The sequence below is a fragment of the Dermochelys coriacea genome, chromosome 3 (assembly GCF_009764565.3).
Source record: "Dermochelys coriacea isolate rDerCor1 chromosome 3, rDerCor1.pri.v4, whole genome shotgun sequence".
NCBI classification, from domain to species: Eukaryota; Metazoa; Chordata; order Testudines; family Dermochelyidae; genus Dermochelys; species Dermochelys coriacea.
The window spans coordinates 86,032,408-86,045,740 of NC_050070.1; the positions used below are offsets into that span (position 1 = coordinate 86,032,408).

At 41.8% G+C, this 13,333-nt stretch overlaps 1 protein-coding gene across 8 annotated transcripts in view; it reads right to left on the reverse strand.

The window, feature by feature from the left end:
- CDK19 (cyclin dependent kinase 19) overlaps positions 1-13,197 on the reverse strand; it is a 239,393-nt gene extending 226,196 nt beyond the window's left edge. For 3 of the 8 annotated variants that reach the window (XM_043510829.1, XM_043510827.1, XM_043510824.1), the window contains exon 1: positions 12,810-12,925. In XM_043510829.1, the coding sequence (XP_043366764.1) occupies positions 12,810-12,843 (34 nt within the window). In that variant the 5' untranslated portion in view covers positions 12,844-12,925. Of the gene's footprint in view, positions 1-12,809 lie in introns of all 8 variants that reach the window. The other 5 variants (XM_043510831.1, XM_043510830.1, XM_043510826.1 and 2 more) reach the window with 4 other exon arrangements.
- Between the last annotated feature and the right edge of the window lie 136 nt (positions 13,198-13,333).

Sequence of the window (13,333 nt, forward strand, 5' to 3'; positions counted from 1 at the left end):
TCAGGATTCTCAATCTGATCTCAACCCTCTAGAAGTTGTCTGATTGGACTTGGGCAACAGAGAGAATTCTGCAAGATGATATCTTCAAAGAAACAGAACTACAAAGCAAGTAGTTTTTTCTCCTTTAAAGATATCATCACAAGCATCTCAGTCAGGGAGAGCAGAATAGCTCAAGAGATGCCCCATCTAATAAGGAGAGCAATACTACGCACCGCATCACACACAGTTGAAAATACAAGCTATTCTAAACAAGCCACCAGATTTTTTTTTAAATAAAGGTTGAGAGGAGTCTGGTGCCTCCAAATATGATGCATTAAATACGTTTATGTCTCCATAATTAAAAAATTGGAGAAGTTGAACAGGGGACGCTAAGAGAAACAAAGACTCCCAGGGAGTGGAAAGAGTATGGACCTCTCTGTTCTCAAAGGCAGGTCATGGCAAGTCTGAGACATCAAATCAGGGCTTCACCCCTAAATACACTCAATTTTACTTTGGGAATGTATGTAGGCCTATGGGAGCCATGTAGCTATCAGCAACTGGTCATGATTAAAATATCTGAGGTTTCAAGCAAAACCTACCCTCCCTCTAATAAGGCTCATATTATCTAGGTCAAATTAGTAGAAGATTGAAATAGACCATAATGTTCAAGGAAAGGGTGTCAAGAAGTATTTGGACTACCTATAGTTTGTCAGATTGAGACCTGCAGCCAGAAAACCACACTTGGTTTGCTCATTTATGGAGTGAGCCAGGGGCACTAGTGAAGGCTGGGAGGGAATAATATGTGAGACATAGGGAGAGGGGATATCGCAAAGAGCAGAGAGAGAATTCTAGGATGTTCACTAGATAAGGCAGTATAGAGAAGAACTGGTAACTCCACTTCCTCCTATGCTTGGATGACTATTTCAAACAATTGTGCCAGCAAATGACTGGTGCCAAATTTGTCAGGACTAAGTAATGATTGAGCCTTAAACAACATGAAAGGCTACAAGGACGTTACTTAGTCCCTGACAATCCACTGAAGCACTAGTTTGGGTCACAAGGTGCATTTCAATTTGGGGGGAGGAGGGGAATTATTCTCAGAGCTGCAAAATTCTCTTCAATAGATAAGATCTTTGCCATGTGGTGACACCATTCTTTCTCTCATTTATCCTGCAAGAGCTCCTCCAGCTACTGCTGCTGCTCAGTGTCCTGTTGCTACAAAATCATTTCTTCTGAGCCACTGCTGGGTTCCCTCCTGGTCATCACCAGGTATCAGACCAATTCAAGAGTGGACTTCACACCTGAGAGTCTCATGGCACTAGCACCAAAAAGCCCAATGGTTTCTCCATTTCAAAGAGATACTTGCAAGATTGTTCTTACTAAGCAGATTATGATCCCATCCTTTCCTAAAAGTTCAAGTGAAGTTTACAAGCAGTTATCCTGGATACTGACTGAATCCAATATGAAAAGTGAACAATAACTGACAACTCAGGAATACTAAACATGGTGAAATCAGAAATAATTGCATTGCAAAAGATCTTAATATGACTTCTTGCACCAAGGAATCCAGAAACTGTATTATTTACACTGAAACTAGCACTGACAGTTTGGGGAATTTATGTAAATTTATGAATTCCTTGTGAACCCTATTGCTGACTATGACCTTCTGTGTGGATTAAAATCTTCTGCATATGGCAGAAAATAGACAATATCTAAGAAACTGAAATAGGAACATCAAGGACTATCAACAATTGAATAGCCTTGCCCTAGCAGAACAATGGAGGCTACCAACCAAGATTATTGACTGGTTATTGATTTATTAGCTGAAATAACTATCTATGCCACAAGCCTATAAGAGGGAAAGGGGAGCTAACTCTTGCACGTATCTATGAGGAAAGTGTGTATAGTTAAGACATTCTTTTGCAAAATCTGCATGTTCCTTGCTTTAACTGTCAAGTAGCCTGATAAGTTAAATCATAAACTAGCGCACTCATGAGGGTGGGGAGGGCATGCTTACACTACTGGGAGACTTGGCGGTCTTGTGGTCTTAAGCAACTAGGCACTGATCTTGTGGATTAGAAGAACTGGGGCCACATCCTAAGAATGGGTACTAGGCAGGAGTCTGTAACCCCAGGAGTGTGCCTGTCTTGTAGTCTGTCCTCAGATGCCACTCAGATTCAGGAGGCGTGAAGCACGCAGGATCCTAAGCTTGGTTCCAAGACAGCAGCCTGGTGTCGGATGACAAGAAGAACTCAGCCAGGGCTGTAACTTTCCTTCCTCCTTGAAAAATAAGAGCTTTTATTCAAGAACATCATGCTAAGGTCTTTTGAAATGCAGTTACAGTACCCCTGATTGCAGCATATTCAGTTTGCATTGCATAGCACAGCCAACTGAACAGGTATAAAAATAATTCCTTAGTCTGGTCTAAAGTCTATCTAATACACAATTAATGCAAGTTGTCATGCACAGTAACATGCCATTATTAGTCTCCAATATTAGCTAAAACTATTCTATTTACATGAACATAGGATATGAACTACTCATTCAGAGTAAGTGCTATATTCTAAATACCAACACCCAGAGTAATATTTTTAGCCTATTACACTAGCATTCTGGACAACAGAACACTAGAATCAGATCAACATTGTGCTTTGCAGTATTCTGATTATTCACCATTGAAGCCAAATTATTGCATACAGAACATGTAAGCTGATCTGAGCTCTTTGTTCTCTGCCTGCACAAGTTAAGCAAAGGGTACTATTTTAGGAAATTCACCTGCATTGCTCTTTTTACGGGCCGTATTTTGGATGTTAAAGTTTAGAACAAAGTACTTGGAATTAAGCAAGTTGATCAGCTTAAAAGCTGAGGAACTAAGATCTCTTATAAAAGTGTACCTGTATTTCAAGATGATGAGCTGTAGATCCACTTTCAGAACTCAATTTTTGCTTTGTCTGTCAGGCTATGCAACCTGTCAGAGCAGCATGAAAAGGGAGAATGTGAGAAAGAGCGCGACTATATTAAGGTAGATAACTAAGCATGCTACAGCTAGAAATTATTATTGATGTATGCAATTGAAGCATCATTATCATGCACTATCAAAAGACTATGATACTATACATGTGCAGTACACTATTTAAAATACTTTTACCTTCATTCCTAAATGCCCAGTTGAAAAACTACATTAAGATGGAATTAAGGTTAAGAATATACATTACTATTTAGGATAAAAATACTGGAGAATATGTTGCAATTATCCCAAATTATATAACAATCATATAACTGCTTTTTGTCCCATCGTTTCCCTATGGGGAAGAGTTAAGGTTGCTTGGGTTTGGATTTTCACACCCCTGAGCAATGTAGGTATACTGATACAAGTCTGTAGTGAAGACCTAGCCTGTGAAATTTTTGCCTACTATTTTTAGAAACACAAAGTTTATTTCGCTAATCTTTTTAAATCTTTAGTTTTCAATTTATTTACTTTTCATTTAACAACACTTTATAGATACTCAACTTCACCATTTGCTACTGGGATATTTCACACACCAATATGAGAGAAAAGTTTTTTAAAAAAAGATGACATCTTAAAACCACAAGAGTTAAGGATACAACCAGAAGTAAATGTATAAGGATGGCTTAAGGTTTGTCTACACTATAGAATTAGATTGACTTAATTTAGGTCAACCTAGAGCTAAGGAAGTAATTAAATCAGCTGTTGGTATCCACACTACCCTCCTTCTGTTTGCTAATTCTTTTGTGAAAACAACTGTCTTGAAGTGGATTCAGCATTCTTTCAGTCAAATACATCACTATTTGAAACAAATCTTTTCAGGTCAATTACTAGTTTGTTTCATCCAAGGCGAAACCTGAGATATTAAAAAATGCTGGTTTTGTTTCAATTCCCGAATGCCAGCAAGCAAGGTCAAGAGAAGATACATCTTTGGGAAGTAGAAAACAAAGTTTACAATTGTTTTTTCTTTACGTGATTCATTTTCCCATTCATTGTTTGAGTTATAACTGAGGGAGGAGGGGAGTGTGGAAATAAAGGAGAGGTTATGGAAAGACTATTCTGCTCCTGACAACCCCCAGTCTTGCTTCTCAAACACCTTTCCTGATATTCAGTTGTCACCGGTTAAAATTTAACACAGCAAAAATGAACTAATTTTTCCTCCCAAACACTCTTTTCTTTCTCCCCTGTCTAACATTCACTGTCCCCCTTGTGTAAGGGGATGATAATTTATCCATCCCTTGTGGGCCCCCCTTATCTCTCTTCAGTAAGTCAATCACTAAATCTTGCCAGTTTTTCTTCAATAGGTTATGAAAATTGGCCCTCTTATGCAATCAGTCCAATTTTCTCTACTTCCATGACAAAAACCCTTAACTGTTTCTTATCTTATCTCCTACTCTTGTCACCAAGATTCATCTGGTTTCCCTTCAAATCCGACAAGCACATCACCACCTTTGTAGTGGCACTGGATGCAGTGGAAAATGACATATAATGGTGTGGTATTTGCATAGCGTGGGCAGCAGAGCCCAGAGCACCTCACATCTTTAAGAGGTCTCAGACATTGAAGAAGGGGGAGGCATGATAGATCCCTAAAAAACTCTGCACATGAGAGCCTTAAGGAAAGAGCAGCAAGTATCCATCGTCATTCACTTTGTCCTGTTGGAAAGTAGAGCCACATCATCATCTCCAGCTATGTCATGTCATTTCATTCACAGATTTCAGAGTAGCAGCCGTGTTAGTCTGTATTCGCAAAAAGAAAAGGAGTACTTGTGGCACCTTAGAGACTAACAAATTTATTTGGAGCATAAGCTTTCGTGAGCTACAGCTCACTTCATTCACAGTTATCAATCATGACAACACTAACTATATAATTCTTATTTCATGGTTTTTCAGTGTGTTTTGCAACTAGCAAGTTGTACAGATTCATTTAATTTGTATGTGTTGCTTGTTATGGGGGTATATGGAGTTTTTTTTTCTTTTTAATTACACACACTATAGTGACAAATTTTCAGGGTCTGCTTCAAGCTAAGAAACCAACAGTAGTGCTTTATACTTACCATGCTAAGTCAACTAATATACTTCATGCAGCAACACAAGAAATTTTACTATGATAAAGTGTGTGGCATTGCACATTCAACACACCAGAAGACAAGCAACACAAGCCATTGAATAGGATGTACGTGGGTGAATTGAGCAGTCTGACTTAATTCCCAGCTCTTCTATAACTTGTGGTATGACTTAAGGAAGTTTAGGGTTGCCAGGTGTCCAGTTTTTGACCGGAACAACCATTCGAAAAGGGACCTTGACGACTCCAGTCAGCACTGCTGACCCGGCCATTAAAACAGCCATTTAGCGCAGTGGGGCCAAGGCAGACTCCCTGCTTGCCTTGGCGCTGCGCAGCTCCCGGAAGCAACCGGCATGTCCCTGCAGCTCCTAGGTGCGAGTGCGATCAGGGAAGTTTTGCATGCTGCCCCCACCCTGAGCGCCACCCCCGCAGCTGCCATTGGCTGGAAACTGGATTATTCCTATAAATAATGGGGAACAGATGCCCCAAATCATCTCTCCCTTCATCTCTACTCATGGCATTGACAACAATTAAAGGACAAAGGAGGCATCACTGGACTGGGGAGGGATCCTGGCAGAAAGGAATTCTGCCAGTAAGACTGCTAGGATGTACAGTAACTCACTTAAAGTCATCCTGATTAACATTGTTTCGTTGTTACATTGCTGATCAATTAGGGAACATGCTCATTTAAAGTTGTGCGATGCTCCCTTATAACGTCATTTGGCAGCCACCTGCTTTGTCCACTGCTTGCAGGAAGAACAGCCCGTTGGAGCTAGTTGGTGGGGGCTTGGAACCAGGGTGGACTGGCAGCCCCCCATCAGCTCCCCACTCCCCTAAGTTCCCTGTGGGGCAGCCGCCCAGCAGGCTATCAATTGCTGGCAGTTCAGCTGTCCCTCCACCCACTGCCATGTGCTGCTCCTACCCTCTGCCTTGGAGCTGCTCCAGGGAGCCTCCTGCTTGCTGTGCAGGGGCGGAGGGAAGAGAAGGGGGTTAATGTCAGGGTTTCCCCCTCCCCCCTGCTCCTCCACCCCATCTCCATGACAGGGGGGAAGACACATGACAGGGCTCTGGACGGAGGGAGCTTCCTGGCAGCAGCAGCTGCTATCTCAACTTGCTGATCTACTTAAAAAGACAGTTTACTTAGAGTGAGGTCCGCATACATAAAGAGGCAATGCACATCTCTCTCTCACACAGGGTGTGTGCCTCTGTCTCTGTCTGCCATACTGTCTCCCCTCCCTCCATTTGTGCTGCCTTGTAGAGTGTGAGGCTACATTAACAACAATGGGTTAACCCTTGAGGGTTCAGCCAAAAGCTAGTTCATCATTTAGCAATATGGCATGCCCTGGGAAATAGCTCACCCTTTGACTTCACCACCTCAACCAAGCTTCACAATCATCATAGCTGTGTACAGTATTAAATTGTTTGTTTAAAATGTATATATTGTGTGTATGTGTATATATATATATATATATTAGTCTTGTCTGGTGAAAAAAAATTTCCCTGAAACCTAAACACCCCTCACCCCCATTTACATCAATTTTTATGGAGAAATTGGATTCGCTTAACATCGTTTCGCTTAAAGTCGCATTTTTCAGGAACATAACTACAATGTTAAGCGAGGAGTTACTGTAGTGAGAGATTTTTGCTTTGAATGCACTTAGAACTCAACTAACGCCTAACCTAACAAGCTATCTTTTATTTCTTTGTAACCAATTCTGATTTTTATGCCTCTTTACTTGTAATCAGTTAAAATCTATCTTCTTATAGTTAATAAACTTGTTTCATTGTTTTATCTAAACGCGTGTGCTTGAACTGAAGCGTTTGGGAAACTCCATTTAAAATAACAGGATTTATGCATGTCATTTTCTATTAAAAAAAAAAGATAGACTTTATAGGAGCTTGTATTGTCCAGGAGAGGGCTGAGCAGTATACAACACACATTTCTGAGGGAAGTCTGGGTCTGCAAATTTGCTGATGTTCCTTTGCAGTGTAATTCAAAGGTGGCTGGCTGTAGCACCCTTGCGGTATAGCTGGGAGTAATTTGCATGCTGAAGCGACAGTGAGATCAGGCCAGGAGCAGTCACTGTCTCAGCAAAGCGGCGTAAAAGGCACCCCAGGTTGGAGAACTGAGGGAACACTGCTGTTCAACAGTACGGATTGTACCCTGGGGATTCTCACAACCAGATGTTAGGAGTCCCAAGCCCCTTTCCCCCAACTTCCTCAGGGGATGCCGTCCAAAAAAAAAAAAATCTGTTCCAACTCCTGTTTACCCTTGAACCAATCTTTCTTCTGTAATGAGTATGGGCATGGACCACCTGTTGCTGGTCTGAGATAGAAAACGTTCCTACTGCAGTGCACAGTATATAAATTCCACCCCACCCAAGGCACATGTAAGGCTAGGATTTCTCCACACGGGGACCTGCCACTTCCCTTTGAACCATCCACTTTGTTCAGTGGAGTTCCCTCCCCCCTCCTCACAATTCCTTAAGGAGACTCCTCCTTCTGGAGCCAGACAAGAGGATTCTACATCTAGTTGCAGTGAGTAACTAAAATATCTTCATAGAGAGAATGTAGTTTTGTCCATAAATCAGCCACTCCAGCCTCTTTGTCATTTTGGCTGCTCTTCAAATTACTTTTGATCATATGACAACATCTCTAGTACTGCGGTACCTTAAAACTGTACAACAAATTCCTGTTGTGGACTCTCTGACTAGGACCATACAGAAAGGGTCAACAATCACCTCCATACTCCACAAAGTGAAGCTTCTGGATATGCAGCCCAGAAGTGATATTGGCATCTGGGTGAATTTGATTTAAAACATAATGTAAATCACTAGTCAGGAAGATTCAATTTAACCATGGATTTCTACATAAAAGTGCATTCTTGTTGGTTGTTAAAACCTCAATACATATTCTTCACAACTCAAAGATAGATGTAGGTTTCATTTTTAGAAGGTACACACTATACATTTTTCAAGTGATTTATTTTGAAAACTTTTCAGATTAGTTTTACAGCTCTATCAGAAAATGAATGATTGTTTGGTTGTTTCATTTACCAAAGCTAATTGAAGCAGATATTTATGAAGTCATTGGGAGGTGAACTATCTCCAATTCAACAGGTTAATCATTAATATTTGGAGAATTTTCTTACCATGCTGTATTAGGAGGAGAAATCACCAGACAGACATTTAAATTGTTGTGTTTAACTAAAACAATGTTATATATTCTGGATTTTTTTCCCTTCAACAGCAAACATTTTAACAAAACAAGCATATGAATTTTTGAATTTTAGTTAATCAAGTTTTTTTAAATCAGGTTTGATTTTATTAAAATTGTTTTTAACTAAAATAGTTAATGAAATATTTAAAAAAATTAAATTGACTGTCAGCCAGGTCAGTGTGAGAAACTTAAAATACTGGCTTTGCAGCTAACTCGGTCATCTTCACCTTCATTTTCCTGTTTTTTCATAATCTGGAAAAGAAAAACAAGCTTTCCTGCTTTTTCAGGTCCCAAACGATTTCTCAATTTGGAATGAATTAGTCCAAAGGAAGAAAATATTCTTTCTATACTAGCAGACGAAGCTACTGCTGTTAAAAGTGAGATGATCACTTCAACAGTCTCTGAATCCAAGTGGTTAAGTGACTTCCACCAGTTCACTGGTGTGACTTTCTTTAAAACATCAAACATATATTTCTTGAATGGTTCTTTGTCCCAAACCAGGTCTCTTTTACAGCCTGCTGCCATTACAGGTTTTCCCTTCTAGTGAGAGAATGGTATGGTAGATCTCAAAGCAATGAAGGCTTCACTCAGAAAGACTTCAAGAATATGCTGCTCAGTTTCTCTTTTGTTTCTAATGCCTGTCCCTCCCTTCTCATATTTATCTCCAGACTTCTTCTCCTTGTTCAGATCTATTCCGCCCCCAACAATCTTCTATTCATTGTACTTTTTGAAACTTTGCACTTTTAGAGAGAGGTAAGGGATTGACTCCGTGTACACAAAATTAAAGAGGGACAATTGGGTTGAGGTTTATTATTTCTCACCTCTATATATCATTTATTTATTTTAAAACATTTTTGCTGTTAACAAGCATGTTATCTCTGGAGACACAAATCCACAGTTTGAGAACTGCAAAATTAAGCATCTTTGATGGTATCTTCTAGACTGAGCACTGAGTCTTGTTGGGTAGATAGAAAGAATAACCTAAATAATCTATACAGAAGCTCCTGGAACTCCATAAAATTGGGTCCCTAATCCATGAACTATTGGAACTCATTTACAAAACTTTTCTTAAACATTACATGACTATATTGTCTCATACTATAGAATTAGAATTTATAATCTGTATTCCATGATGAGATATCTTTGAGCTATAATGTATTTTAATTAAAGCCATCTTTAGATAGGTTTTTTCCTCAAAAAGCATTTTATCAAAAAAATCCGATTTAAATAAAAAATCCATTTTTAATTTTTTTTTAAATCATTGATTTTTATCCACCCTGACTGGCATTTTTGGCATCATATTACTGTTCACTATCACCTTTAAGTCCTTTTCATCATCACCTCTTTCCAGTTCCTCTTTCTCATGTCCAGTGTAGTTTTTGGATCATTTCTCACACAGATGTATTAGCTACCATTGTTCCAAGTTCAGTCTCATTTTATTTCCTGCCAATATTTCTAACATTTTAATGTCTCTAGGTACAAGTCCCTTATAATCTTTCCAACACCCATTTAAAGTATATGAGCAATATCCCCATTTTACAAATGGAAAAACTGAAGGTGTACAATCAACTTTCAAGTTTAAGACAGAAAAATTATACTGGGGGAGGGGGGGAACAACCAATTCTTATAACTCACTCAAAGGATTATTACAACAAAGATTTTTTCAGTTTACCTGATGTGTTTAACAGCACTGTGAGTATAGTCAGTTTAACTATTATTTCTTATTGTTTCCAAAGATCTTTCATGCAGTAACAAGGATGAGAAGAGCCATAAAAAAAGGAAAATGTAATTGTAAAATCACCAAAATTATCAGGGGAGCTCAGGGTCACCTGTAGTACCTCAAACGCCTTTACATTCTCTTTTTGAAATTAACTAGACTTTATGCTGAAGGCTACAGCAATCAGCTTTGGAGCTGGAATCAGTTTTCCTGACTCCCAGTTGTGTACTTGGACCAGTCCTCGGTCTCTCAAATATTAGTCTAACCTAAGTATTATACCCTACTAACTTAGGCCACGTCTACCCTACCATTTATGTTGGCAAAACTTGTGTCGCTCTGCTCAGGGGTGAGAACAAAACACCAACACCACCCCGCGCAACACAAGTTTCTCTGCTGTAAGTGGCAGTGTGCACAGCTCTATGTCAGTGGGACATAGCTACCGCTGCTCGTTGGAGGTGGTTTGATTATGTCGACAGAAGAACTCTCTCCTAACGGCACAAAGTGCTACACGAGAGATCTTACAGTGGTGCAGCTGCATTGGTGCCACTGTAAGCTCTCTAGTGTAGATGTAGCCTTAATGTGTCTTGCAAATTTAGATTACTCTAAGTTATTTACCTGTAACAGGATTAATTTAACATCCTGTTGCTTTTCCAAGACTCCACCTGTCTATACTGCTGGAAGTCTACATAGAATTAGTTGTCCGTGGAAAGATAAGAACTTACAAGTGTCTTTAAAAACTGAACATGTACAAAGCACCTCTGTAAATGCACCCTCACACACACACACAACACATAATAGTTTTGTTTAAAAAAAAACCCCACTGAACACTATCCTATGTTCCTATAGGTCTGAGTGATTTGAATGAGATGTTTAGAATTAATTCTCCAGCAAATATTCATGCTGTCTGAAGTGTGGATCAACATTTGATTTTTTAAAACCTTAGATATAGCTAAATTTTAATCACAGAATTGCAATACAATGAAATGAGATGAGCAAGGAATAGTAACAGCTAGCTAGGGCACTACCATCCCACCTGTGCAACATGATAGGAAGGAGAGCAGCACATCTCATTCTGGGCTTAGCTATCTGCTAGTATGAATCATAGATTATCAGGGTTGGAAGGGACCTCAAGAAATCATCTAATCCAACCCCCTGCTCAAAGCAGGACCAATCCCCAACTAAATCATCCCAGCCAGGGCTTTGTCAATCACGTCAACAATTACCAGACTTATTAAAAACTACAGCACAGTTCTACACAGTAGAGACAGAAAAAGTAGAAGCAAGCACAGCAGGTCATTCTTTTGGATTTTAAAAATAAATTTTAATAAACACTGAAGGTACCAATGCTTCAGATAGCACACAATACCCCTAGGGGATTTTCCGTACTTAAAAACCTCACATATTTAGTAAACATACTGAATTACCTCACTAGGACAACAAGAAAACCTAGCTTTTTAACACCACCTCACTCAATTTGTACTAGACTGTGCTATTAAATGTATCACAAAATGGATAAGGGACACTTACCACCACATTACTGAGCAGCTAACAAATTTCATATTCTTAACAATTCTGGGGTTGGGGATGAAAACATTTATTCAAAAACAAAATAAGATATTTGAAGCAACAATTGACAGAGACCTCCACTCAGCCCATACAGAACACACTGGCTAGCATCAATATACCCAGAATACTCTTTAATTTGGTTTATTTATTTGTGTGGTACAGGGTTGTTTGTTAGTTTTATCCTTTTTTTGCTAAAACACTCAGGGCCTGCTTGGGGCCCTGAACATAAGTGCTTAATTAGCACATTTATGAGCTATATGAAGCCCGGATGTACCAGTCAGTGAAGTTGCACCTGCATCTCACCACCTCCACACAAAGTCATGTTTTGTAAATACATTTTTTGAAAGCTGGATTTTCTACTTTAATACATAGTTTACAAAAAACTTTTTCCAAGAGTTCGGTTCTTTAGCCTATTTTTTCTTTTGCCTCACCATCCCTCATGACTTCAAGTGAAACAGTAAAGTTACCGGGAGGAGCATGGGGCAGAAAATTGCCGGTGCCCATCTTTTGCAGGGAGAAAGGGACACAGACACACACACACACACACACACACTTTACTACCAAGGCTACCACAGGTCATCCTCAAGCCCTTACCCCAACCAGCACACCCTGACTCCCCCCCACCTCCCTTCTACCAGCCCCCACACACATGCACAAGGGCTCTCTCCCATCCCCCTGATACTGCTCACCCACCAACACATACACTCCCCACTTTCACCCCAGGGCTGCCCCCCCCACAACCAATCCCCATCTTCACCCCAGGACTGTTCACTCTCTCCCACTGCCCCCCACCTTTACACCCTGACTCTCTCCCTCCCACTGTCCCCCCCAAAGCCAACCCCACCTTCACACACCCCTTGTCCTAGGTCGTCCTCGTCCGTCCACACCCCCCTTCGCACCCGGACTCGCCGCACAACTGCCCCTTCCCCGCAAGCCGCGCTCCCCCTGTATATGTGGGGCAGACGGAGATTTCTGGGAATTCCCACTGGCGGGGGCGCGGCAGCCAGCCCCGCCCAGCCCCGCTGTCACCGCCAACTCCTGCCCCCAGGGGCCACCGACAACCACAGCCTCCCCCGCGCCCGCCCCACGGCGCCAAGCTGCGGGGTCGAGATGGTGCCCCGGGAGCCTGCGGTCGAGCATCAGGGGCACACCCAGGGACTCACGGCACCGCGGCCGCCCCCGGCTCCCCACCGCCCCGGGAGAGCCGGGGGACCGAGCCAGGAGCCCCCGTCCCATGCCAGCGCCGCCGCTCCTCTTACCCGTCCTTGCGCCGCGCTTTGTAGACGTGCCCATAGGTGCCTCTCCCCACTTTGCAGCCCTCGTACTCGAACAGATCCTCCACCCGCTCGCGCTCGGCCGCCAGCTTGGATTTGAACTCGTAGTCCATGGCTCACCCATGGGGGAGGGGGGCGCGGCGGGATCAGCGCCCCCAGCGCCGGGAACCGCCTCCCTGCACCATTTCCTTGTTTTGGGTTGCGGTGTGGTTTTTTTTTTGTTTTGTTGTTGTTGTTTTTTTGTTGTTTTTTTTTTTTGGTCCCCTCCGCCGCCACCCGCTTCAACTGGGGCGGCTCGCGGCGTCGCGCGGAGCATTCTGGGACTGGTAGTACAGCTGGCGGCAGGGGTCCGAGAGCCCCGGGCAGCAGGCAGCGGCGTGCGAACTACATTTCCCAGCATGTCCCTTAATACCCAGTTCCCGTCAGCGCCTGCGCTCTGCTCTCCCTGGGCTGTTGAGCATTTCAGCGGGCGCTGGGAAGTTGCTGACTCCTCACTTTGCCCGGCTGAG